Below are 27,980 nucleotides of genomic sequence, written 5' to 3' on the forward strand. Positions count from 1 at the left end.
GGATTTTAATGAAACTGCTCCCAAGACTAATGTATTCTCTTACAAAACTGGTATAATTTTCACTATATTAGCAATTTTGTAATTTAGGCTTTTAAAGACTCACAATCTTTTCTTAAACTTTAATAAACTGGTTTTCAACCTGCGGTGCACATATCAATAGTGGTTCGATAAAGGTTTGTAGGTGGTATGCAGACAACTGTTGGGTTGTACAGCAAGATTACCGCCATTGTAATTTTATTGCGCCGTAAGTATATTTTCTTTAGATGGCACATAAAATTGAACTGCAACTTAAAATCTGCTGATAGTTGTTTTTCATTCATTTGTCAGCTTGAAAAATTCTATACACGCTGGTTTCTTTTGAAACCAGTGAATCGCAAGTAGGTTGAATGTGGCCAGAATAGGCAGAAATAGGCGGGCGCTCCAATATAATTAATGCATCACAAGAGGATCCAAACCTAAATTTTTCAGATAGCTCTAAAATAAGCTGGAAAAACAGACTCACAACATTTTGAAGAACTGATTACAGATTTATAAACGAAACATATACTTTGCAGTTTTCATACATCAAATAAAAAATATACCTAAAAGAAAGTAATACGATTTAGCACCAGCAGTTGGGAAAATAGATAAATGACAAACATCCGCTTCATGTGAATGGTATTGCGAAGTGCTACGAAAAAACTGTAGCAACGATGATTATAAGTTTGTTTTAAAAAATAAATAAAAACTTTGCTCGTGAATAAGAGCATACTCCGGCTAAACTATACAAAGTCGAAGATGATGCAAGTAATACCATGCCACTGCAAAATTAGACATTTATTGCACAGCCAGTATGCTACAGACATTTGGAACACTGGAGACTGACCTATTAAAATCATTTGGGGGTTTTGACACATAGTCTGTAAAAATTGTCAATTGGTTGTTGAATTTAAACTAGCATGTTTTTTACAAAACAGTTTTCATGACATAAAGTTTAAACAAACTACCGAATGATGTGACTGTCACTGAGAAATTGTCTAACAAAATTTGACACAAGAGTTTTCAGAGAAAACTTACAAGCGATTTTAAAATGTCCCCAAAAAGCTTTTGACAGGGAAATTTGACGCTGGGTTTTCAAAAAAACTTCCCATCAATTCTAAAATGTGGCTGTGAATTGTCGTCAGGGTTAAGAAACACGGAAATGCTTTTGCCGGGGTTGCTGTCAACAAGACGCTTCACTTTTTCGGCAAGATCAAGTTCCTGTCGCGAATCCACTCCAACTGCAGCAGGATTTGCAGCATTTCCGTTGGCCCTGGAAATTTATCGACAATTCTTAAGCACAAAATTTAACATGTGAGTCCTGTGTTTCTTGACCATGGTTCGCTAAAATATAAGCATTACACAAAAGATCTGTAACATTATTCAAAAACAAGTTCGGTTTAAATAAAGATAATATAATGAATTTTATGTACTGTAGGTTACTGATATCCTAGATGTGCAAAAACTCTGTTAATTCAAATAACCCAGTAAACTTCGATAAAAATCAATTACAAAGATATTAACACTAAAAATACGAAAAAAAATTCCCCAAAAAATATTATTGTTTGCAACCCTTTTCTCTGCCACTATGACCAACTTTTTAACAATGTTGGTTTTAAAGTCACATAAACAGTAAGTTTTGCTATTTAGGCAGAACTCATTGGAAAAAAATCCTGTCATAAAGTACACATTTGTCTTTGAGACAAACTTATAAATTGAGTCATAGACATTTGGTTTCAACCATTTTAGCCACAATACTTTTAAAGGTATTATTTGGTGCCAAGTAAACTACAAAATTATTAAGACACTTGAAATTTAATTCCATTATAGATACCTCATAAGATCTTTCCTCAAAGTTAGGTTTTTAATTTCTTCGTCGTGATAATCTTTTGTTAGAGACCTTGCTGCTTTGACTTGGTCAACAGCATTACGCACATGTTCAGCAGGATCGCTTCGTACCTGGTTTGAAAACAATGTATTTTGCTTGGTTGGTGAGAACAAACATGCCCTTATAGACTTTAAATTTTATTTTCACAAGGGTGGTACATTCTTTAGATATATTTAACTTTTGGTATTTGATACTTTCATCGCCTTAACAATGCAAAAAATTATTGTTGCATTTTAGAAAATGCAAAAGTTGGAATATTTTTTTTATGAAAACAGTAAATATTATGAAAACAGTAAATATTAAATTACTGTATCGTCTGTCATTAATAACCCAAACTACCTGAAATACTATGTTATTTGCTACTAGTCATGTTAAATAATGCTTAACAGTTGTTGACTAACTTTCAGAATTTATGTGGAAATAGGATCTCAAATAACATGCAAAAAACAAAATACACAGTAATTTGCAGGAATATAATTAATTTCTTATAGCGTTTGAAGACCTAAAATTGGATCACTTACCTTTTTTTTTATTATTCTTTGAAAACAAAACAACATAAATGGCATGGTCAATATTATAACAAATAGTTGGAAAATTGGTTTTAGAACAGCACTTTCTAAACACATTTACTTGAGCTAGACATAAAAAATAAATTCAAAGACTTTTTTTTAAAGACCTGTTAATATGCAAATCATTTCAAAGACATTCCAAGACTTAAAGATTTAAATCCCAGTAAATTAACCTACCATGAGGACAACTTGGCAGAGTTTAAGCATAGTTTGGTCATCGAGGTGTCCCAGCATGTTGTAGTTCGGAATAAAGTAGTTTGGGCAAGACCGGCTGAGCAGGCACTGGAGTGTGTCATCTATAAGTCCGAGAAGACACTCAGCGATTGTTTCGTCGTTCGCCAAATAATGCAACTTAACTCTGTCGCAAGCCCACAGAAGAAGGCCTCGTAGAATGTAGGGTTTGAAGATCTGTTCAAAGTAAGAAAGCAAATTGGCAACTGAGTTGTTTTTAAATAATTGAGTGTGTATTTTCATGTATTTCTTTCCTGAAATAGGTCAAGTTTTAATCCAATGTCAGGTAAGTGATATAAAAAAATCAATGTCAAATAATTAATTTAAAGATTTTTTTATTCTAAGTTGTATTTTGCTTAAACCTAACATAAAGCACCAAGCCATTACTGCACTTATTAGCCTTTATGATATGAGTTTTTTAATTGCATGAAAACCCAAACCTAAAGCACAGAATTATTTCTGTTTTCAAACAATTATCTTTAGAAATATTCAAACCACAATAGTCAAAATCAGAGCATATAGGTTCTTCCGAAATGGAATACTAATTTTAAATGGTTCATGTGAGTTATGTAGTTCGGTACACATTTGTCTTGTCCTGACTGATGTTCTTATGAGTGTAAATGCTAGTGGCGCTAGTTACAACTATATGCATTTGTATGTAAAGCTTAAGTTAAGGCACAGTATACACAGGTCTGTAAAATAAAAAGGTTTCTAATAAAATCTAATAAAATAAAGACTTAGAGCTAATTTTTATTTTCTTGACATATTTGGCTTTGTTATTTATAAAAAAAAGTTCTTGAAGATATCTTTACAAATGTCAACCAGGGGATTTGATAGTAAGGTTCGTTATAATCTTTGACAATTGAGAATATTCAATAGCTTAGGCATTTACAAACAGAATACCATATTGAAATAGGTATACATTTTTGTTGGTTTGGATTTGTAAAACAACGTTTCAAAAGGACTTTCCCAGTTAAATCATTTGTAAAATGACTTTATACCAAGTAGGCAAGTATTAGAGTCTTTGCAAAAATACTGTGTCAACAGTCAAGTCATCAGTTGCAAAAGTCAAGTCATTTTTAGAGCAAGTCAACTTAAAAAATTGGTAAACTCGCAAAATTATAAAAACTAACTCAACTAAAAAATAACAAAAAAATAATATATAGCAAGCTAATAGTTTCTGTGTAAAAAATAGGATAAATAACCCAATTAAAAAACATAATACATCTAAGTTATTTGTCCAAATATTCAATCAAATCTTTACAACACTGTAAAAATAACATTACAAATCCACTTCTGCATATACTGGTAATAATTATGCAAGTTATTTTTTAAGAGAATTAAATTTTATAGAACAAAATCCCCTAAGAGGACTTTCTTTAAAAAAATAAGTCTATGGAAGGTAAATACTATGCTCAACAAAGATCATCTGATAATCTTTGACATCACAAATAACCAATAGAAATAATTAACATAACCACTTTGAGGATAACCAAGCTAAATTGAAAGCCCCTTTATTGCCAATCATTACTTCAGTGCGTCAGATCCCCTTTGGGAATAATGCAAATCCACAAATGATCAATTGTTGTACAGAGACAAGCACTCATCAAAGTAAAATGTCACAAACCTTGCAATAGCGGCCGAGAGCGCGATTCATAATCGCTTTGAACGCATAGAAAGTTTTCATGAATGAAGAAGGAATGAATCGCTTTAGTTGAACTTCACTTCTTGCAAAGGAAAGTCTCCATTCGACCTCTTTGTTTCCGACAAGACTGCACGACGGCACCAGATGAAATCCAGTTATAACTGAAAAACAGTTGCAGTTGGATAACTTTGAGATTGGGTTAAATAGTTTGGGATTATAGTCATTTGCTAGAAAAATATATATATTTCAAAAATGGCAACGCATTTTGCGTCTGGTGTTAAGCGCTAGCGTCGCCCAATTCACATGAGTTTTTTCGCTTCAGTTACTGACATTTTTTTAAATACGTAAATCAATACAAACATATTCAAAGAATTTAAAAGATTCAAACACTTTATGGCAACTCTGTTACTAGGCATCTTTATTGCCTATTGGTAAGAAACACAATCTTAGATATCAAAGATACTTTTAAAACACAGCTCTTAGTATAACTGGAAAATAAATTTAAAAAAATGAGATTTGGTATAACATATGTGAATTCCACATCAAAGTCCTCCCCAGGTTAAAATATCAGAAACATCTAAATTGGATGCATTCTATTTACGCAAGCAGCATTAACAATGTTCAGATGAAAATCTACTTGATGGTACCAGATAAAAAAAAGTTATTACTGAAAACTAGTTGCAATTGTAAAAACAGGAAATGTGTGGAATTATAGTTTACTAAATAAAACATAGCTTTCAAATAATGGAAGAAAGTGTACAATTTTTCAGTTGTTTGTGAATTAATAAACTCTGACATAATTACAGACAGTCACACCATCACATGCAAACTTCCATTAACTAAATAGACGCTTTACATTTCTAAGGTTTGTATAAATGTGTACATGACACTTTTTCTTACAAAGCAGCTTTAAGCAATATTGATGTCTTGGAACATAGATTGATAATTTTAAAACTATTTGGGCATGATGGCGACTCAAGCTTAGATCAAATTCATAAAATAATAAAAAATACTAAATCAAAGAATTACTACATTTTCCTAATACCAATAAAAAAACATGCTAAGTAAAGCCAATACAAATAAAATGACAATGCACGATTTATCTGTCAGAAGAACTAATACACATGGGTATTGAAAATTATATTACAGCAGCCCATAAAAATCAATGGCAATAAGGACACCACTTAAATTTTAATCAAATGGCAATATGGGTACAACTAAAATTGCAATATGGGTGCCACTTAAATTCACTTACAATTTTTCTGGTAAATTGTTGAGTGTGACTGAAGGTTGCCACACATTTCTTTACAAAGAATCAAAGAAAGTTGAAAATTTTCAAACAAAATTTATAGGTTTTAAATACCTAACATGGATAACTAGGCATGCTGTTTATATAATTCAAAAACAAAACAATTAAAATTCAATGGTAAAGCATCAAAAATAGTTTGAACTTTGTCTTACTGTACAGTACTTTAAAATTGCATAACTTAAGCTGCACATAAAATAAATGAACAGACTGTTCAATGTACAAATCAATTTATAGACATTCAACGAAACATACAGATTGAAAGACCGGACTCTTACAGATTAGCAGTCGCCACACTTTTCATAAGGGGTCAGATCACTGTGGGGCTTATTAACCATTGACGACCGTATACAATAAGAATTCGTTCCGCCCTCCCGATCTAAACTCCTTGTCGAACTTTATTAAATTATAATTGTGAAACAAAGGAAATATAAATAACTATATATGTAATAACAACTGTATTATTGCTTTATAAATTGCCGTACAGTTTAAAATTTCATAAAAATTAGGCTTTGAATTGCATTCAACATCATTTCAATACTTCATCTGTATTAAGGAAATATGCTGCAGGCCGGATTAATTAATATTAGAGTAACCCACTGGTAGTACTTTGGTGACACCTGTCCTAGATGCCACAATTTGTTTAACATTGTTAGTAGAAAGATACAAAACTCACCTTCATCCTCTGGTATTATTCCGTCCCAAAAATGCGACTCCGACAACCAGCCCATGGCGACCGCCGGCCAACCACGAAATGACACGACGGGAACGAGGTCGTACATTATCCGACTTCCCCCACTGCTCAGGATTATTGTGGTTGCGACCCCGTTCCGTTGCACCTTGAGGATGTTCGGGTGACCACGCTTCTTGTGATCTTTGACTGCGTCGGTTACCTTTTGATTTTAATTAAATATATATATAAATAGGGTTTCATGTTTACAAAATTTAAATATAAGGCTTGACAATATGAAACTGCTTGTTTTTTGTCCAAGTTTTTCCCCCAGTGAATGGTAAATGCATTTTTACAAGAGATTTGGTTTTGAGTTTTGATAGTGTATCAGCTTAACATCAAATCAAACGTAAAAATTTACAATAATTAGCTACATGTTTTCGGTTTTATTGAGCAACTTAATTTATTAAAACACGAGATTCTCAACGCTACGGAAATGGAAGGCTGCCAGGTGCGCCGCAGAAAAATGGAAAAAAGTATTCTTAAACATAAACATATATTTTTTGGGAAATGCTTTTACTTTGTTTATCGCCTGAGCTTTTGAGCCCCAGAGTAAAATATGCAACTCTGAGACCTTTGTTACAAAACTTGTGAGCCAATAAAATTGTCCAGTGTGACACCACACTTTTAGAAGTTTACATGTGCGCTGTTAGGTAAAAAAAGATTAGGAAACGCTAGAATAAAAAGAAAAAGTTAAAAAAAGCATTTCAATATGTTTTTGAGAAGTTTAGAATAAACGATTCTGGCCACTGGCAAAAAAAACAAAATTAATAATCACCTTGACTAGAGCATCGTGAAACCATTCACAAACTTTAATCGGACTAAGATAGAAATTCTTTTCCTCCTGTTGTTCAACCATACAGCAGCACGACTCCCAGCGGGACACAGTTTCATCATCAAACAACCTTAAAGAATGTATTATTTTGTGGAATTATTTTTTGACCTGAAATATGATAAATTTTGACCTATAAAATAAAAAATTTTGACGGAATTTTGACATAATAATGTTTTTTTTTGACAAAGTTTTGACCCATCAGGAAAACATTGATTTAAACAATGCATTGTTGTTTGAAGTACTGCATTGGCGTTCTGGCTTAGCCAGTCATTTATTTTTGATGTTTTACTGACAGCCAGTGGAACACAATTTAGTTATTTGTTAAGGTGTGTGTAAAAGTCTTGAAAATCCATATATTTGGGATATCAAAAAAAAAAAAAAACTATAAAAATGCCTAAATAAACACGATGCTGGGCATTTTAGAGAATTGTTGAATAAAGAGTTCGGTTGAAATACAAGAGAAAACTAATTGCAAAAATTTAAAGACAACAAAATAAAAAAATAGTAAGAATTAACTTTTTCGATTTTATAGATGATTAGACTGTTATGCAAATATGCAATATATAATTATGCTGGATGTCTCAAAGGAGAAGTGATTGCCCAAGATCAGTGCTCATGAATCATTAAAAATCCTGTTTCGTTACTAAAGCTAAATGTCAGCCTAAGTAATGCTGTATTTATTCTGATAAATTTATGGATTGATGCTTAGCCTTTTATGTCAATACTATCATTTCCAGCATTCCACTTAAATAACAATTCTTACTGCTAAATGTGGTGTTTTCAACTACAAAATACTTGAACCGCTATTATAAAACAACATAATATATAATCTAGTAGGTTGCAATTAAAATAATCTGAAATTTACCCAGCACCAATTGCATAATTTTTAATAAAAAAATATTTCATGCCAGTTACATTTTATAAAAAAACGTACTTGAGACTGAGCCATGAATGGCAAGGAATGGAATGGCGCATGTCCAAAGCAACGGGCTGATTGCGATCGTGTAATTTCAAGATTGGTACAAAAAGTGTGTAATCCAGGTCAAAGTCATTTCCCCTGAAGAAACAAAGTAGAAATATTTTTGTGAGCAATGTAATAATATATTTAGGAAAAAAATGATTGTCATGAATTTTACTGGAGAGTGTTAGGTTCAGATCTTTCATAAATATTAAATAAATTAATTTTATGTGTATTTTATACATTAACAAGCATAGCTTCTAAAAAAAATGTTCTTTAATTTATAACCATAATGCAATATTATATGCCAATAAAGAACAAAAGTAGTGTAAAAAATTATTTAATACAGTGTAATTTAAGAGGATTTTTTTCTTATTTTCTCGATAAACTCATTTACAAAACAGATTAGAGCAATTAAGGTTTCTTAATTAACATAATATTTGATTAAGCTATATCACTATTTTGTATACACAATAGAAACATTTCTTGTCAATATTAAAAACCAATAGATAAATCTCTTAAAATTAGTAAAGCCTTTGGCAAATTTAACAACAAAAGATAAAGGAAATAAATTTTTTGAGCCAAAAGTACCTTGCCAAGTCACCAATGCCATCGACATCAATGTCTAGCGTGCCATCTCTGGCGCCACCCGACAGTAGCAAGTATTCATTGGCAATCGGTAGTTTACCGTCAAGCTTCTGAACATCGCCTGAACCAATAAAAAAAATTAAACTTGTGTAGGTTGTGATGCAAACATATTTTTTAAATAACATTGTTTTTTGGAGGGGTACACTATGCATGGATCTGTAATGTAGCTTGATAATAAATTGCAAAGCCAAAAAAGTCGAGTAAATCGACATCATCTTGATTAGGACGTTTCGATACGAGCTTGTATCGCACATTAACTGAAAATGATACAAGCTCGTATCGAAACATCTTAATCAAGATGATGTCATTCTACTCGACCTTTTTGGCATTGTTTTTTCCTGTTACGAAATTAGGACTAAACACATTTTATGAGAACTGTGTCTTTTTTACAAAGACTTACAGATCCTTGACCAGTCACTAAGCCTCATTAGCTCCGTTGAAGAGTAATATCCCCTGTTTAGCCAGAGGTCATAAGTTTTACTCTCACCACAAGCTTTGTTATTTTAGTCAGTTTTTGCCTGCATGATAAACCTGACTAAGCCGACTGATATTGGTAAGCCTTTTTCACAATATTCAGTACAATATTTTGATCATATAGTTTTCTAACAAGCTTTTTTAAAAGTTTCACATTGGGTTCAAAATTTTGTAGTGTTATTTATTAGGTTGAACAAGAAGCTCCGAACGAAATTATTTAACTTGTCCGCAAATATTGTCACTTGCCTAGAATGTTGAAGATATGTTCTTTCATGGTGTGCACTTCCATTGCCATCATATCGTCAAATTCATGACGGTCAAATTCATCAAAGACATTGATCAGACGTTCTAGTCCGTTCAGGCTGCATCCTGACCTGATCACAAACAATTATTTTTATATAAATTATTTTGAATGCAAATTTTGAATATTGGTAATGGGCAGAAAAAGGAAAAAAACAAGGAATTTAAAATCGGTTTATGGTTGAAAAATTAAAAAAACAAGGGGTCAATGTGCTACATTGTTGATTAAATAATGTTTTTAAAAATACTTTTCACTAAAATATATTTAAAATTTAAAACAATAGAAATTGCATGATATAATTTATTAGATCATGGGATATGAAATACAATGTAAATATGAAACTAGCCATATTTGTCTAATCCTGTTCCGATTCTCTATTCCAAATATAAAACTGGGTTCTTAACTGCAGATCAGAAATTTATCAGTTTTAAATGGTCATAATGTAGATCGTCATTTATAGGTCGGAAAGTTTAATCCAATCAAATGGACTAAACTTCAGACATGCTGACAATTTGTGGTAGTAATTTGTTTAAGGCTACTTAAAGTTTTATCTTTAGAAGTAAATTATGTAAGATAGCTTTGCAATTTTAGTCATTACAACTTTTGTACAGTAGTGCACATTCAACATTCGGCGCTCTTTCACTATTGTATGTGAAAAGTTATGCAAAAAAAAACATAATAATAATACTGCATACCACAACGCATATTGTTTGGGTTAGGGTTAGCGTTTGGGTGAGGGTGGGTCAAGTAATATTATGTTTATTATTAATAATAACTTGACCCAACCTCAACCAAACGCTAACCCGCACCCTAACCCAAACAATATGTGTTGTGGTATGCGGCATTTTAAGAAAAAAAATTTTTTATTAATTTTTACGTACAATAGTGAAAGAGCGCCTCTGCATAAATCAAAGTTTCTAATCAGGATTTATTTAACATTATCTTGATAAAAATAGCGGAAAAGCGTATTTGCAAGGTAGGTCAATAATTTAGTGTTTTGTAAACACTGTTCTCTAAAAACGTCATGCTGTTTTGCATTCCTATATAACAAATGTTGGCGCTTTTTCACTATTGTACGTAAAAACTAATAAAATTTTTTTTTTCTTTAAATGCCACATACCACAACACATATTGTTTGGGTTAGGGTGCAGGTTAGCGTTTGGTTGAGGTTGGGTCAAGTTATTATTAATAATAAACATAATATTACTTGACCCACCCTCACCCAAACGCAAACCCGCACCCTAACCTAAACAATATGCGTTGTGATATGCGGTATTATTATTATTTTTTTTGCATAACTTTTCACGTACAATAGTGAAAGAGCGCCAAATGTTGTTCTTAACACAGAGAGTGATCTAATTTCAACATACAATTGCTAAATTACTTAATTTAGAGCTTCAACAATATGTCACCAAGGTTTAAATTGTACAAGAATGAAAGGTCAAAAACTCAGCATTATAAACATTTTAATAAAAAGTGTTGCAGTTTTTCGATCTTACCTAAAGTCAATCCGTTGCAAAACCTGTTCCTCCATGTTTCTCAGGCTGTATAACGATCCAACGAGGTTAATTCGTCCGAAACCTTATCGATTTTCTGTTTTTACTTTAAGGAAAAATATTTCGGCGACGATTTAACCCATTTGCAAGAAAATTTAGGTTCCGCGAAACAAATCTATTCTAGGAAAATCTTTGCCGGTGACATGAAAAACGTCAGGTAGCCAAGGCCTGTTCGATATCGGCGCTCATGCGCGACGATCGTTTAATAGACTATTTAAATATTTGTGTAAACACTGATTTCTGGTGAATTTTCAACTTACAAGTTTTTAGCACAAATTTTCGCTTTCTCTAATAATATGACACCAATCAAAGCAATTTATTGTGCAGAGTCTTCTAATAAGTTTTTGTCATGAATAAATCCCTAAATTTTTTAGTTAATTGTGATTTTTTTTTGAAAATAATCTTAGCCTGTTTACGCTGGCACTTGGTGAATCGACCACTAATTTAAAATACATTGCAATAATTAAAAATAAGGACAGAATATGACAGTTTCAGCAATATCGCCTCACAACAGTTGACACTGTAACTTTTTTAGTCAATAAATTTACTTTCGTAAGCCAACAAAACACAACTAAATACAACTTCAGTGCGTGTGTGTCCAGTACGTAGAAAACAGGGGTAAATTATTTTACAACAAGAAATACGCGAGTTGAAAATCAGCCGGATCAAAGCAAAATAGATAAGGCACTCAACAGAATAAAACAACAACAGTGAGTAAAAATGACATTTTAAAACAGCAGAATAGTACGCAAAAACGTCCATTGAGTGCCGTGGTGTTTCGAGTCTTAGAAGACAAGTCCCTGAGGAGCGTTAATTCGCCTCTCAACTTCGGCGCAATATTTATCCGGGACTCCAGCCTTTTTCAGGTCATCTAACTTCTTCTGTTTAACCTGGAAGATAAATCATACACGACACACGTGTTTTAAGTTTGAACCAAACAGGTACATTAAAATACTAGAAGATACTATGAAGCTTCAGCGACAATTTTATACAAAACTCTTTGTTTATTTCGCACTGGCAATAAGTTTTGTAATAATAAGGATTTAAATCTTTCAATGGTTGTTTAGTTGACTTATTTCCATTTGGCTTTAGAGCTTAAAAGTATATTTCAAAAATTAAGTCGTTTGCCAGATTCGTAATAAATCACTTCATTAAATTCATTGAAAATAACTTGAATGTCATCGTACAATTGTTTTTGTTAAAAAAAGAAAACAGCATTGTAATTAAAAAACTGTTTTGGTTTATACAGCAACCGGTAGTTGAATGTAAAATTGATATAAATACAACACACAATAAACATATCATTTTCCTAGGGGGCCATGGTCCCCAGGTTGGGAACCCCTGCCTTAGATTATACCCCACATGACGTCACACGCGTTCACTCACGTCATCAAGCCTCGCCCTGCGTTGTCTGGCTTCTTCCTCCATCTTGATTCCCTCGTCGAAGAAAGCTCTTCGATCCTGGATCTTGATCTGCTCCTTCTCACGGATTTGCTTCCGGACGTCGTCTGCGTTCAATCTGCTCTCTTTCATCGCATCTTGCTCCTTGCGTTTGTCGATCTCCACAAGACGCTGCTGCTCCCTGGAAAAGGAAAAGAGGATGTAATTGCTATGAGGAGAGAGTTACAGTTCGAAGCTTAGAATAGAAGAAAAATATACACGAAAGAAATATAAGGATAAAGATACGCGAGTATTGTAACTCGGGACGAAGATTTATCTAGTCCAGTAAAGCGGTGCTTCCCGGAAGACGAAATGAGGATGTTGTTGCTATGAGGAGGAATTTACTGTTCGATGATTAAAATGTAAGGATAAAGATACACGATGATTGGAACTCGGAACAAAGATCTTCCTAGCCGAGTAATGTGCTGCATAAAGGGACGAAATATACGGGCATTGTAAGATTTGTAACTCAGAACGGAGATCTATCTATTCAAGTAAACCAGAGGCGTGCAACATACGGCCCGCGGGCCACAGCACGGCCCGCGCTACCTTTTTAGGTGGCCCGCACAGACTCCGTCAAGTAGCCCATTCAAACTGTAAATGTTGTTCGATTTTCTGGCCCGCAGCACCATCATAACTATACATTATAGCCCGTTGCGATAAACAGTTGCACGCCCCTGAATGAAAGCGCTGCCTACGTGGAGAAAAAGTGAGGATGTTGTTGCTATAAGGAGGAATTTGTCGCTCTAAACGTTGAACTAAGGATAAAGATACACGAGTATTGTAACTCGGAACGGAGATTTATCTAGTCGAGTAATGCGTTGCTCCCTGGAAGACAAAAGAAGGATGTTGTTGCTATGAGGAGAAATTTACAGTTTGAAGCTTAGAATGTAAGGATAAAGAAATACAAATGAAATGTAGGGATAAAGATACCAAGCATTGTAACCCGGAACCTAGTCGAGTAATGCGCTGCTTCCTAAAACAAAAAAAAATCTTGTTGATATGAAGAGGAATTAACTGTTCGAAGCTTAGAATTTAAGTTTAAAGATACCCGAAAGAAATGTAAGCCAAAAGAGTCACGAGTATTGTAACTCGGAACGGAGATTTGTCTAGTAGAGTAAAGCGCTGCTTCCTGGACGAGGAAAGGAAAAGAGGATATTGTTGCTATGTCTATCCCAGTGCTCTTCAACCGGTGTGCACGGTGCACTCTAGGGTGCACCAAAATATGCACGGGGTGCACCAGTACGAAAAGGTATACAAGGGCGCATCACAAACTTTTAATGAACCATTAACATTTCACATTTTTAATGACAAAACAGTCGTTAAATAGTCTATTTGCCGTTGGAATGCTGTTGTATGGCATGCAATAGTACTTGCAAGCAGCCTGCAGCCATAATCGAACTCTCGCCGACAGTGTGTAAACCTTTGGCAGCTCCGCTCGGTTTATTTGAAATAATGATATTGATATGCATAATGATTTTTCATATGGCTTTTCAAGTCAGTTTACCTTAAAACAGGGTGCATGAGTTCGTCACAACCATTGGGTTCACCAAATCAAAAAGTTTAAAGAGCACTGGTCTTTTTTTCCTACATTGCCGGACATGTCTAGTTCAAAGTACACTGTAGTCATCTTACTTGAGCACACGTTCGAACTCAACCCTCTCCCTCTGAGCCTGGACAGCCATGAAGTGCTCCTTGGACTGGATCTGCTCGGTCCTTGCTCGCTTCATCACAGCGTCGATCTGCGCCTTCTTCTGGATCTCAATCTGCTCTTTGCGCCTCCACTCGCGCTCCGCTTGCTCCTGGAGGAAAAAACAAGAGGTTGAGAAAAAACGAAAGGGTAAAGAGACAACGAGAACAAACCAATATGCCGGATGTTTGATGCTTGGTATAGTCACTCTATACCTATACCCGAATCTAGGGATGTCCGATACTTGGCATTTTATATCGATATCACGGATTTTGACACGGATAAAGTAGCGATCATATCCGATATCAAGTGACGTCATTCCTTGGCTCAAACAAGAAAAAATAGATGAAATTAAAACCTTAAATTTGTTTTTTTCAAAATTTGCTCTAGCGTTGATAAGTTTAATTAGCCTACCTCCGTGAACCTATCCTATTTTTATCATAAATTTGTAGAATCGCTGCCAAGGATTGCAATTAGGGCGGAAATTCCGATATGAAATCGGTATCGGTTGTTGCCGATATCAGCCTAGTATCAAGAAAGTACTATTCCGATATTCCGATATTACGATATTATTGGACATTTCTGCCGGAAATGTTGGGAAAGAATTGTAAGGCAGCTTGGTCCGTTACCAAATGACGTCATTGCCATGATCGAACAAGCAAAATTGAACAAAGTAAAAAGTTGAATGGTAATGTTTGTGAGGCTATTGTGTAAAGACATTTACCTTTAATGGAAGAAGGATCACAGAAAAAGTCAAGTACAAGTAAAGTATTTTGCAAGAAATAAAGTTGTCGAAATTGCTAAACTATAATCCATTAAGTGACATAAAGCATTTAAATAAAAAATATTTATTTAACACTCAATTAGTTTTCTTAAATTACTATATTCCAAGACAAGTAATTTGCCGAATTAACTAGAATCAGAACAGGTCTTTTTTCCCCTAATACCAAAGTTAAGCTGTGTCAAGTAATTCAAAAAGAAGCTGTTAACGATGGTATTTAATTTAAACAAATTACAATGAGCCTAAACATTGATTAGTGGCAAAATTTAAGGGTCCAATATCCGGTAACTATCCAGGTTTTATAAAGTAGTGGATTGAGCCAAAGATGTGTACTTTACATAAAAAAAAACGTCGTAGCGGCCTATATCTTGTTCAGTAGAAAGGATAAAGTGAATTGGGTATATAAGCGCTTTGTTGTATTGTCCTCGTTACAAAAGGATTTTCAGATAGTACTAGGTGATTCGACTGATCAACTAAATTATTAATTTTAATCCAATTGATTGCACATTTGGAATATGGATGATTGAACGGCAGTTCAACGTTTAATTTATGACCGATCCAAAGGGATTTCAAAGGTAATTGCCACATCCAAAAGCAATGCTGTAACGGATAGAGTGAATTACACAATTTAAATGAAATTCAATCAATATTTTAACATGATTTTTTAATGATTAATGACCTGACGTAGATTGGGTAATTTAGACAGATGAAAACAAACTGTAAAGCAAAATACACAATTTGCGTGTAACTAGGGCTAAGGAGTCGGGTTTTTTTTTTGGGGGGGGGGGCGTTTCAACAGCTTAAGGTTGTTTTTAATGGTAATGACAGCTATTTTGGAAGAAACTATTACAATGGACTGAAATTTCAATAAAATAATTGTGGGTAAAATGAAAAAAAAATATTACAAGCAAAATAATAACTCCATACCTGGTTTCTCTTAGCTCTAAGAGCGTCCTGTTCCGCTTGATGATCCCTGGCTCTCTCCTGGAGCGCTCGGAGTCTCGCAACCTCCTTCTCTTTGTCTCGTCGGATCCTCTCTTGTTCCTCTTCGTACTCCGCCTCCCGTTGCTAAGGAAAGACAAGTTTGCATAGCAACAGGGAAAACTTGCAGACAGCATTAAATGCAAATGCTAGGTCAGTGTTTCTCAACCTTTTATGAATTGCGGCACCCGTCGGAAATAACAAATAGATTACGTCACTCCTAAAATATTTTTCGGCAGGTAATTCACTAGAATGTCACAATAAACTGGAACAACCCACATCAAATTTTAAATCGAATTCATTCCACTCTAAGCTTACAGAAAAAGTTTTAAGATTCGAGGAAAAATCAGATTCTTAAAGATTTTTAAATATCTCCAGGCTTTAAAACAAATTTTGTTTAGTCGAAAAGTTTTTAAAATTTTACAATTATTCTACAAGGTATTCTTTGCTTATTATATCATTCATACTAAAATCCTATTTGCTGTGTTCTCCACAACAGAAATTGGAAATTTTAACTGAATTACTTAGATTTTGGGTGGTAGAAGTTTCTACCTAACAAAAGCAGCATACTAGATGCCTAATTTTTTGCACCAAAACATATTGGTTTTAAAGTTTTTATTGATTGCTTTCAAGTTACTAAAGTATTTAAACTAGTATTTATAGGCAAATGTGATAGTGTTCATGTCCAACAAAAATGTTTGCCGGTACCTAAAATTTTAGAATTTATAAAAATATTGTATTTTTCTGTGGCTGTGCCAAATTTTAATGTTTTGTATGCAAGCATTATTCAACAGATTAAGAATTTACAATTTTAGTTTTAATTGTGAGGCTTACACCGAACACTTTTATTTTCCTTAGTAGCTACTTAACAGCAAAAGTTCACTCACAGCTTTTTGCTTCATGTACTCGATCACTTTCTGTTCGGCAAGTTTTTCCTGTTCACCTCTCAGCTCCTTCTGGCGTTGATGTTCCTGGTTGATAAGATCGATCTCTTGCTGCATCTTCAATTGTTCCACGTGCTTACGCTCGAGATCCCTGAAAAATGACCCTTTATTATGCAAAAACAAACCTTAAGTCCATGGTAATTAAAGCAATGTACCAATGTTCGAAAATTATATAAAACAGTTCAACATTGAGCACATGATAAAAATAATTCTTTACCAAGTTTACTGAGAATAAAATGGCCATAACTATGTAAAAAAATTAGTTTTCTAAACTTTACCTGAATTTAATCAGTACATATTTTAATGTAACATCATTTCCCTTTATTGATAAATAGGTTACAAATAAAACATAAGGGGTAAGATTTTAACATTGCACCCAGACAAATATATACCTAAAAATATTTGAGTACTGGTACATCATAAAGAAATATTTTACAAGTTTCAGTGAGAATTTAATAGGTATACAACTGTGGAGTATTTTAGTTGTCTTCGTTTTAACTATACAAAAGCAGTAAAGGTTTTAATGTAGTTAAAATAATTATTTGTTTGCTAACTGTAATTAATAAATTTGACAGTGTTTATTGTAATCAATGTATCAATAAACAAAGTTGCTTTTAATGCAATTTTCAACTCATAGCTGTGTTCAAGAAGGTATTTAAATTCAATTTTGTGCCCTGAAATTCTTAAGGCTTTTAGAAATTATTTGTCTTATAACAAAAATTTCCGAAAATTTAACACATTATAAAAAAAATATTTGGCTTTCAGCTGTGTCAGTTTTTTTAACAACACTATTCTTACTTGAGATCTTCCATTTGTAGTTTCTCGAGATATTTCAGCATCTGGTGCGATTCCTGGTCTTTTCTCTCTTGATCAAGCATCCTTTCCTGAGCATTTTTCTCGATTTGGTTCATGACTTGGACAGCGCCACTAAAAAAAAACCAACATTCAACTATAGCAAACTTTTTTGTTTGTTAGTTATGAATTTTATATGCCACTAGTTCGTTGTCAAATGATAATTTATAGCCAGATGATTTTTTATGGCAGTTTAGTAAAAAAAAGTTCAGTATGGTTCGACTTATATGAATATAGTCAAAGCAACTAACAATAAACATTGACTTATGTAACACAGTCAAATATTAAATTTCGGTAATATGCCTTGAAACCCTAAAATGTTTTTATTTCTGTCTTAGCAATCGAAAACAAAAAAAAGTAAACTTTAGCTATTAATTTAGGTATTGCTAATTACAGTGATTATGAAAAATCTAAGTCATAGTTAATGTTTTTTGTTTTACTGAGAAAACTTACGCGTATCTCTGTTCCTTTCTAAGCTCTTCGATTTCTTCTTGTGCCTTAATGGCATTGATGCGATCAATTTCCATCATTGTGTCAAGACGCTTGTCCTCAGTTTCCATTTCTGTTTTCACCGACTTCTTTTCAAGAATTTGCGCATCTCGGATGGCGTGGCATTTTGCATTTAAAATAAGCTGAAATAAAAAAGAAGCAACTGTATAGGAAAGTCTGATACGTGACAGACTTTTCCAGTACCTTTACCAGAAATTTCGGACAAAAAGTGATAGGATAGGATATTATGACAGCATTACTGTGCTTAAACAAGCAAAACACATAAAATTGAAATGTTTAAAGGTAATTTTTTTGTTAGGCTAAAATTTGCTTAAGTGTGGATAAATTTAGTGATTTAGTTAAATTTTATTGTGATGGACCTCATGCAATGTTTTAATAATTCCCAATCCCTGTACAATACAACTATATATGTTGAAAAGGAAAATTTCCAATAAAAGCTATGTAAAATACTAAAACTTAAAAAGAATAGCTCATAATAGTAAGGTTTATTACGATGTGTTCACCTGTTTCGCTACATTTAAGATACCTATTTTGGGGGGAAATTCGGTTGTGGATCACACTTTTGGAACTACTGGAATAAATTCTTAAATTTAAACAACTTTAATTAAAAAATTATTGAAAAAATTAAATTCTGTATTTGGTGATAACCTAGTTTTTATTTTTATTTTAGCACACTCTAACTTCAAACCATAATGCTAGAAAAAGGTTTTTACTGACCTCGTTTAGATGTTTAACTTCATCTTCCTGTTCAAGGCGCTGGGCGTTTGCTTTTTCCAGCAGGTATTCCGCTTTCTCCTTGGCTTCCGCCTCAAGGTCGTTCAGCTTTTCGTTTTGCCGACGAAGAAGCTCCTGTTGTTTCATTTCCTCCTTACGCTTCTGGGCTTCCTCCTAAAGATGCAATTTCAAAGATTCATGTTGGGTGGTACAGGGTTGCCGCACACCTTTATAACACTAATTCAATTATGTTAAAATAATTTGCTACTATGTTAAACTTGTTACATGCAAAAGCAGTTATTGGGCTGTTAAATAACTGGCTTGGTTAATACCTACAAACATTCTTTTAAAATGCTAAATTTTTTAACCAGATTAAATACCTACATTTCTCTAAATTACATTATAAAGGCGAAATTAATGTTTAATAGTTATGCTGCATTACCACATGTTGCATACACAACACTTACGATGGCTTTCTCCTTTTCCATTTTGTTCATTTCATATTCTGCCTGAATTTCAGCTTTTGTTCGCACTCGAGAAGCTTTTTTAATGTTCTGAAACTTGTTTGGATTTAGTACGATGCTTAGACCTGATGGATCATGGCCGGGGACCCTGGAAAATGGTAAAGAATACAATAAAAATATATCTATATCATTTCTACCACCACAACATTTATAAAAAAAAACACTAAACACTGCATGCATTACACTTACACAACATTACGAATTAGATCTTTGGTGATGACTTGAATTGTTTCTGGCTTTCTTGTCTTGGACCTTAAACCGTTGCGACGTGGAGCTGGCTTTATTGGAGCCATTTCTTCATGGGCAGGTGCATCACCCTTACCCTACAACAATAAATTTGTCTTTAACAACTAAAATCGAAGCCATTTACTATAGGGTTAAAATTTGTTTTTTTTAATTTATAAAAAAAAATTTAAAATTTATAATAAAGTTATTTTTATATCAACAAATGTTTGACTTCAATTTAAAATACAATACACTTTTAAATCACAAAGATTGAAAAAAAAAGATTGAAAAAAAACGAAATTGCCAAACCAGTTACTTACAAACTGACTTCATGGACCCCTTGGGTTTTTATTGGGTCCATGAAGACCTATTAGCATATTAGTGTATTATTTCATCAGGGACCTATTTTTTTCAAAGAGTTTAATTTAAAAATATGTTTTAACACTGAAAGGACTAAGACCCCATTTCAGTTTGACATTTTTTGGATCAAAATCAGCAGGTTTCCAGCCTTACATGTTTTGTAACATCCATGTAAGACAGCATTTCTAAAAATTTCATGTTGACTGTTCCATGCAAACCAAAGTAGACTTTTAAGTGGCTAAATTAAAAAAGATTTAAACCCCCCGTGATAAACAAATACCATATGTTTTTTACCTTTGATGGACTTGCAAATAGCGATTCATCAACATTTGATTGTTTGGACTTTGTCCTGTAGCGCTTGGAATATCTCGACCCAATGCTTCCAGCCGATGACACTGATGCCACACGGCTTCCAGGCTAAAATTAGAAGCAACACATTTAATTAAGGATATTAAAAATGTGCGCCAAACTAAAGGCCCTGTCAGGGGTGTACCAAAGGTGCACCCCGCTAGTGTAACATATCGGAAATCAGGTGCACATTTGAATATTTAGGGTGCAGGTTCGATCTGTTGCAAAAAACTTGTGGGGTACAACACATGTCATGCTTTCCACATGGGAAAGTATGGCAGATCTCGACAAGATCAAGCAGGTGCACGGCCGAAAAAATCCGGGTGACCGGGTGCAAGAAACGTCAAAAATGTACACCTCGGATGCACTTTATGATTTTCCAAAGCACTCTGTATTGCATACATTGCACTGTAAACGTATTCCGCACAACAGTTTTACATGTTTAGGGTGCAGTTCGGTTTTTTTCGGGGTGCGCTTTTAAAAGGTTAAAAAAATCTCGCGGGTGCACTTGCCATACTTTCCACAGTGGGAAATTAGGTGTTTTCATTAAAATTTTTTCAGTAACTTTGGGTTATTTATCTCAATTGTTGCACGTAAAACAATTATGCTTGCTATATATTTGGTTAATTTTTATGTGAGATATATATCACTTATATATAGATGAGTCTACAAAATTTAACAGCTTAACGTTTAATTTTATGCCAATGGCTTGACTTGAAGTTAAGTTACTTTCATAATGACTTGAATGGGACTTGAATTGCCAATTTTGAGAAATACTTGAGTTGGACTAATGACTTGTTATAATACTGGTAACACGTAACAACCCACAAGATATTGTTAAACTTAGGGGTTTCAGGTCTAAAACTTTTTAAACTGAAAAAAAAAACTTTTCAACTGAATTTTATTAAAAGACAATAAGAAGGAAAAAATGCGATGGTAACATTTAGTCTATACTTGAACTAAACTGAGTTACTTTAAATACTCACCATTTTGTACACTTAATATGTACAAAATACAAAAAGTCGAACGTTTTTAGGAACAAAAGCAACAGTTTCCGAATAAAATCGAATTGATCGTCAACAGTTGCTATGCAACAAAAATAAAGAGCAGCGCGTCTAGCGGATAAATAATTTATTTGTAACGGGGGCGCTGGAAAAAATAAATTTAAATTTTGCTGCGCAGTATTTACCGAAGAGAAGTAGTTTGCTTGTTGTTGAATTTTTTATATTTTTTTTATTATATTTATTAAATATAAATGATTCGTGATAACTGTTTGACTTTCAAAACTGGCTTTGGAAATTCCGTAATGTAAAATGTAAATGACGTGACTGTACTACAAAATATTTTCCCAAATCACTCACCTACCTACTCCACGTCATAGGTGTGACCGAGACTTGCATTATATTAATTCGACAGCAAATAAATCACATATAACTCCAGTTTAACTTTTCGCTTTCTTAAAAAAAACTGAAGCTGGTCGATTTCTTAATACACAAAATTTAACATTCACTTGTAAAATGTATTACACAGACTCGTAATAGCATAAAATTAAACCGTGGTAAATTCACAAACGAGGAAGATTAAGCGAAGTTTCTTATCATAGTTTTAAGTTGCCTTAATGTTAAACCTTTATTTTTTAAACTGTTTGTTTAATGATTTTCTATCTTATCATAATGTCTTCTCCAAAGTAGGAGTTACAGGAAAAAACTTATACAAGATAATAACCAAAGCAAAGTTACGAGTTACACATGGTTATCGTGGAATGTGATAAATTCACCAAGGTTACTGTTTGCTTAGAAATAGTTAGTTGAAAAAATATTTAATATTCATCATCTTCTTCTTGATTTTCCTTTTCCACTGAATCCATTCCAACCTCCTCGTAATCCTTCTCCAAAGCTGCAAGATCCTCGCGAGCTTCTGAGAATTCACCTTCTTCCATTCCCTCGCCAACATACCTAAACAAAAATCGGCCATTAAAGGGATATAGTTTATATTAAGACGCAGCTGTAAATTCAGCAAATGTAACGTACCAGTGGACGAAGGCACGCTTGGCGTACATCAAGTCGAACTTGTGATCCAAACGAGCCCAGGCTTCAGCGATGGCTGTTGTGTTGCTCAACATGCAAACTGCACGCTGCACCTTTGCCAAATCGCCACCAGGAACAACAGTTGGAGGTTGATAGTTGATTCCGACCTTGAAGCCAGTTGGGCACCAATCCACGAACTAAAAATAAAGATAGTTTAAAGAAAAAGCTAGAACTAAAATAAAGTGTATTTTAATAATTACCTGGATGGTACGCTTGGTCTTGATGGTTGCAATAGCGGCGTTGACGTCCTTAGGGACGACGTCACCACGGTACAACATGCAACAAGCCATGTACTTGCCGTGACGTGGATCGCATTTTACCATCTGGTTGGCTGGCTCGAAGCAAGCGTTGGTGATCTCGGCAACTGAGATTTGCTCGTGGTAAGCTTTTTCAGTCGAGATCACTGGGGCGTAGCTAACCATAGGGAAGTGGATACGTGGGTATGGCACCAAGTTGGTTTGGAACTCGGTCAAATCGACGTTAAGAGATCCATCAAATCTCAAAGAAGCGGTGATTGAAGAAACAACTTGGCTAATAAGACGGTTGAGGTTGGTGAAAGTTGGTCGTTCGATGTCGAGGCTTCGGCGGCAAATGTCGTAGATGGCCTCGTTGTCGACCATGAAAACACAGTCGGAATGCTCCAGAGTGGTGTGGGTGGTCAGCACAGCATTATAAGGCTCAACCACGGCGGAAGAAAGCTTGATTACAATTTTTCGGATGTGTCAACGTTTTATTAAAAAAATATGTACTTGTACGTGTATATGTAACATAACCAACGAATACCCAAATCTAAAGAAGTAGATATAGCTACAGCCTCAAAACGGACAGTTACTAATTTAGGATTAACACAGATTTAGTGTTAGCCTAAAACGAACAACTTTAATAGCTCAGTGTTGTAATGAATTAGGTCAATGACTTGATTTAAGTCTAGTTAAATTACTATTTTTAAATGAATTTTAAGGAAAAAATAACTTTGCCTTTTTAATAAAGTCATTTGGATAAATGACTTGACTCGGAATTAAGTCAATTAGGCAGATGAATTACATTAATCTTAAGTGTTCTAATTGAAAACATTTTTCGTAAATTATTGGATGATGTGTACCTTATTTTTTAAAGTGAAAAAAAGTGTCTTGCTATTTGTTTCGTTTTTGGTGTTAAGGCTACTATCCGAAATATTGCTGGCAATGAAGTAGTTTACTACTAATTTTATTGGTTTCACAAATATTGTTAATGCCCATGACTTGACTTGTAATTGACTTGCTATGGAAATAACTTGACTCGGTAAAATAAATTAAATTGGACGTCAATGGCTTGTTTGCAACATTTTTCTAGCCTAGTCTGATTGCATGAAATTTGTTGGCCAACATATTTGCTGTATATTATTAACTTTGCTATGATATTTATTGAGATAAGTTTTACCCTCGGTGAAGGATATATTGAGAACCCAAGCTTGGCTTTCTTTCCGTAAGCGACAGATAACCGATCCATGAGAAGAGATGCGAATCCGGATCCAGTTCCTCCTCCGAAGGAGTGGAAGATGAGGAATCCCTGGAGACCGCTGCACTGGTCGGCCAACTTGCGGATGCGATCCATGGTTTGTTCAATCTTTTCTTTTCCTGAAGCAAGCAAAGACTCGTTAGATTTAGTTAAACCAACTGTTTTCGTTAATCATGTACATTTGATTTTTAAAAGAGCAACTTTCCAAAATGGAATTAAAGCGTTTTTGAATTAACGCTTGTGGGTGCGATCAAGGACAGAGTCAGCATGTTCCTTCCCTTGAAATTAAATAAAACCGTTCAAAAATCCAAATCTGTGTAGAAGAAAACAGGCTAGAATAAAGCAAGACTATATTGGTTCTTACCAACGGTGTAATGACCACGAGCGTAGTTGTTGGCGGCATCTTCCTTGCCGGTGATCAACTGCTCGGGGTGGAACAGCTGGCGGTAGGTTCCGGTGCGAACCTCATCTAAACAAATCAATTAAACAAGTTCTGGAGGAGATGTTAAGGGAAGAATCATTTACAATTTAAAATAGGAACTGTTGCCTACGTTAATTTTAACACAACAGAATCATTTGTAAATAGTAACTACGTTAATTTTAACACAACAGAATCATTTGTAAATAGTAATATGTATTAACTTGAGCTTGATTAACGACCATTTTTAAATGCCAGGTAAAAATACTGGTGTACCGTTCATAGTTATGTTTGGGCGTTGTTCTTATTTTTAACAACTTTTTTTTAAGGGAGCGGTTCCCATACTGGGTGCTGCAATTACGATGGCAGGGGTGCCACGAAAGCATGTGAAAGTTGTTGCTCACAGTTCCCCCTCTCGTGCATAAAGTGTTTTTTCTTATATTGCAACGTTTCAAATCTTTTTAAAACTAAAATTAAAACAAAATTCATTTCGCCGCCGCGAATGGTAGTGAGTTTTCAAAAGGCGCCGTCCACAAAAAAACTTTGGAAACCGCCATCTTAAAGTACACTATAGTGATCACCGGGGTAGCATATAGGCTATGTATCAGTCAAATGTGAGTTTACCCGCCGCTCTTACTAAACCTAACCAGGTAAGACATTCTTATAGTTGTTATACTTTGTATTATAAACTTACCTATCACAGTCGGCTCCAAATCGACGAACACAGTTCTCGGCACATGTTTTCCTGATGCGGTTTCACAGAAAAAAGTGTTGAAGGAATCGTCGCCACCACCCAAAGTCGAATCGCTGGGCATCTGACCGTCGGGCTGAATCCCATGTTCGAGACAGTAAAGCTCCCAACAGGCGTTACCCATCTGGACTCCGGCTTGGCCGACGTGAAGAGAGATGCATTCGCGCTGCAAACACGTTTACAGTGATTTAGTTTAGAACGCACACTAACGATTCGAGAGAGATTTCTTCTTATATATTTTAACATCAACTATTGTCGGGGGATTATTATTGAACCAGAACCTGATATGATAGAGCAGGGGTTCTTAAACTTTTTTTACCGCGGACCCCTAAAATTATTTTTTGATTTGCATGGACCCCGTTAGACAAGAAATGCTTGAAAATGACGTCACAAATTGACGTCACAATACAAATAGACTTCATGACTCTGTTATTTCGGTCAGAGAAATGTGAAAGTTAAATGGAGTCTAACTATACATTCAGTACAAAACCATTTAATTTTTATTTAAAGCGTTTTCTTTTAAAAATTAATAACTTTATGTATAAGTATACACTAGTTCTTTAATTAGGCCTTCATGGACCCCCTAAAACTAGTTCACGGACCCCAAGGGGTCCATGGACCCCAGTTTAAGAACCCCTGTGATAGAGAAATATTTTTGTCTCCAAATTGTACTTGGGGAACCCCGAAAATTAATTAAATAAGTTGGTGTTAAGAAGTTAAATGGAATATGACATGCCGTCTAAAACAGACCTGGGAAAAATATGGTCCGCCGAGAAATTTAATCCTTCCTGCGGCCTATTATTTTTATAATTTTTTTTTTGGTATATTTGCGTTCGACAACGTTTTAGAAAATGTTCTGCATGGGGTTTGCTATTTATTCTGCGTTTATGTAAAACTAATTCTAAAGGGTCGATGGCTGTTCGAATTAGTTGGATAAACGAACTGCAATTAAGGTAGTCAAATCACCTTACAAACAAATCTAGCTTTTAATGTTAACTCTAAATTCCAATCATAAGCGTCATTTAAACCTAGTGCGTAATCTAATTTATTACCAAGTGCCCCAAATGTTGCGCTTGACCCGAAACTCAGTGCGAAAAATGACCGAAAATATCAAACATAAACGTGCCCAAAGGGAACCACTTGGAGGGCTTTGAATGACGCTTGTAATTGGCTTTTAGGTTCTGGCGAACATTAGAAAACGAAGAATGTTGTTCTTTTAGTGTATTGCGGAACTTTGATTAGTCTGTTTTTGTTTGGTCGTGCTATCGTAGTTTAAGAACTTCGTACTAGAACAATAAATCATTTGCTCGTTTCCTGTGTCTCGGTAAAAACAATGAAATGACAACATTTCGATTATATAGTTGCCGTATCCAGAAAGACTTTGGGCAATTTTTCTCAGAGACGGAAAGTTCGACAAACTATTTGCTTTAAACTGTAGTCCATTAACGTTTAAACCAGGGATGGGCAATTATTTTTGACAGCGGGCCGCATAAGAAACAGAAACTGTCTTGGCGGGCCGTGTCAAAAACGAGATTTCTAATACGCATACTACAACGTGTGATTCCCTTTTAAAAGAATCTTTAAATATAGCCTTGTTTTGACAATTTGGTAAGAGTAGAAATAGGTGAGGATGTCTTACAGAAGTAATGTAATCGTTAAAATATTATGAAATCAATAAAAAAATGTTAAGGCTTATTTTTGCTTTAAACAATTTTATTAAAAATGAGCCGCGGGCCGGATTATATTGCTTAGCGGCCCGCGGGCCGTATAGTTTGCCCAGGTCCGTTCTAAACCTGACACATATACACATATACTTTATAATGTTTTTTAGGGGTAATTTGGTTGTCGAACAATGTCTTATAAATAGGCACACAACTTACACTTAAATACCCATTAAAAAAGTATTTTAAGTAATATAAATAGGCTAATGCTTCCGCCACTCGCCATCAAATGTAGACGTTAAAAAATCCGTGAACCACTAAACCTACAATAAAACTATAGCATTACAGAATTCGCTCACCATTTTGCAGTCTTGCTTCTGATAGTTAATAAAATACAGTTATAAATGAACAGCGCGATAGAGCTACGGATGTGCATGGCTCGGACCGTGTGAATGATTCAGCCGAAGCGGAGATGACCAAATTACAATACTGGATAAATTGTGACTTCGGCGCATACAAATTTTGAAGTATGCGAATCAGGCACGAAAACAGTAGCAACATCGGCTCTTTCAGAAAAGTCGCACTATGTCGTTTTTTTGCATGACGCTACCAAACTGCTTTATAAGATGAAGTCAAGTAACAAGTAACTCTAAAAAAGTCCGTCGTAGTCAGCAGAAATCGTTTTCTAACCCACATCGTTGTGACCAATAAGCGGGTAATGAATTCACGCTATAAGTTACAAACCTTCTAAATTCGTTTAACGGACAAATTTAACCAGGTTGACGAAACCTACCAGCATTTTACCATACCGGTATTGTATTAACACAAAGAAACACAAGATTTTTCCAAAGCTTGATTACGTTACATACGATTTATTTTTATGAAATCTTAATTGGGGTACGGGGCCGGAACGTTCTTGATGGCATGACTTTGTTGTAAAAACACGTATGATTTACGCAGTTCGTTGCACATAAATTAACATGACTAGGTCTGTTTTTTAATACTCAAAGATATAAAGTCTGAAAGCTGCTTTGTGGA

General features: G+C 34.4%; 3 protein-coding genes across 3 annotated transcripts; all 3 read right to left on the reverse strand.

The window, feature by feature from the left end:
- Positions 1-515: 515 nt before the first annotated feature.
- Positions 516-11,268, reverse strand: LOC146146677 (nucleotidyltransferase MB21D2-like). The gene is made up of 10 exons (XM_083387263.1): positions 11,103-11,268; positions 9,549-9,676; positions 8,772-8,889; positions 8,157-8,279; positions 7,166-7,292; positions 6,334-6,550; positions 4,334-4,512; positions 2,653-2,883; positions 1,853-1,977; positions 516-1,291 (listed from the first exon to the last, which is right to left on the reverse strand). The coding sequence occupies exons 1-10, from the start codon at positions 11,135-11,137 to the stop codon at positions 1,114-1,116; spliced, it is 1,461 nt and encodes a 486-aa protein (XP_083243389.1). The 5' UTR covers positions 11,138-11,268; the 3' UTR covers positions 516-1,113.
- Positions 11,269-11,659: 391 nt separating this feature from the next.
- LOC146146678 (cilia- and flagella-associated protein 45-like) lies at positions 11,660-21,610 on the reverse strand. The gene is made up of 12 exons (XM_083387436.1): positions 21,515-21,610; positions 20,475-20,597; positions 19,785-19,918; positions 19,539-19,683; positions 19,075-19,245; positions 18,301-18,479; positions 17,794-17,922; positions 16,939-17,086; positions 15,998-16,138; positions 14,235-14,401; positions 12,546-12,741; positions 11,660-12,049 (listed from the first exon to the last, which is right to left on the reverse strand). Exons 1-12 carry the CDS (start codon positions 21,515-21,517, stop codon positions 11,945-11,947), a joined length of 1,641 nt encoding a protein of 546 aa, XP_083243562.1. The 5' UTR covers positions 21,518-21,610; the 3' UTR covers positions 11,660-11,944.
- Positions 21,611-22,347: 737 nt separating this feature from the next.
- LOC146146679 (tubulin alpha-1D chain-like) lies at positions 22,348-25,420 on the reverse strand. Its single transcript, XM_083388442.1, has 6 exons — positions 25,225-25,420; positions 24,477-24,581; positions 24,035-24,231; positions 22,816-23,313; positions 22,559-22,752; positions 22,348-22,483 (listed from the first exon to the last, which is right to left on the reverse strand). The coding sequence occupies exons 1-6, from the start codon at positions 25,403-25,405 to the stop codon at positions 22,348-22,350; spliced, it is 1,311 nt and encodes a 436-aa protein (XP_083244568.1). The 5' UTR covers positions 25,406-25,420.
- Between the last annotated feature and the right edge of the window lie 2,560 nt (positions 25,421-27,980).

Source organism: Ascidiella aspersa, chromosome 4, assembly GCF_963924565.1.
Source record: "Ascidiella aspersa chromosome 4, kaAscAspe10.2, whole genome shotgun sequence".
NCBI classification, from domain to species: domain Eukaryota; kingdom Metazoa; phylum Chordata; class Ascidiacea; order Phlebobranchia; family Ascidiidae; genus Ascidiella; species Ascidiella aspersa.

Bases quoted from the DNA above. Each gene is read 5' to 3' on its own strand.
- LOC146146677 (XM_083387263.1), bottom strand. From the start codon at position 11,137: ATGGAGGAACAGGTTTTGCAACGGATTGACTTTAG. The intron at 9,677-11,102 runs GTAAGATCGAAA...GTTTGTGATCAG, and splicing joins TTGCAACGGATTGACTTTAG to GTCAGGATGCAGCCTGAACG. The intron at 7,293-8,156 runs GTACGTTTTTTT...ACATTCTTTAAG, and splicing joins CATTCATGGCTCAGTCTCAA to GTTGTTTGATGATGAAACTG.
- LOC146146678 (XM_083387436.1), bottom strand. The intron at 18,480-19,074 runs GTCAGTAAAAAC...TTTTTATTTCAG, and splicing joins AAGTTAAACATCTAAACGAG to CTTATTTTAAATGCAAAATG. The intron at 16,139-16,938 runs GTGAGTGAACTT...GTCTTTCCTTAG, and splicing joins AGTACATGAAGCAAAAAGCT to CAACGGGAGGCGGAGTACGA.
- LOC146146679 (XM_083388442.1), bottom strand. From the start codon at position 25,405: ATGGGTAACGCCTGTTGGGAGCTTTACTGTCTCGAACATGGGATTCAG. The intron at 24,232-24,476 runs GTAAGAACCAAT...TGCTTGCTTCAG, and splicing joins TCGTGGTCATTACACCGTTG to GAAAAGAAAAGATTGAACAA. The intron at 22,484-22,558 runs GTACGTTACATT...ATTTTTGTTTAG, and splicing joins AAGCGTGCCTTCGTCCACTG to GTATGTTGGCGAGGGAATGG.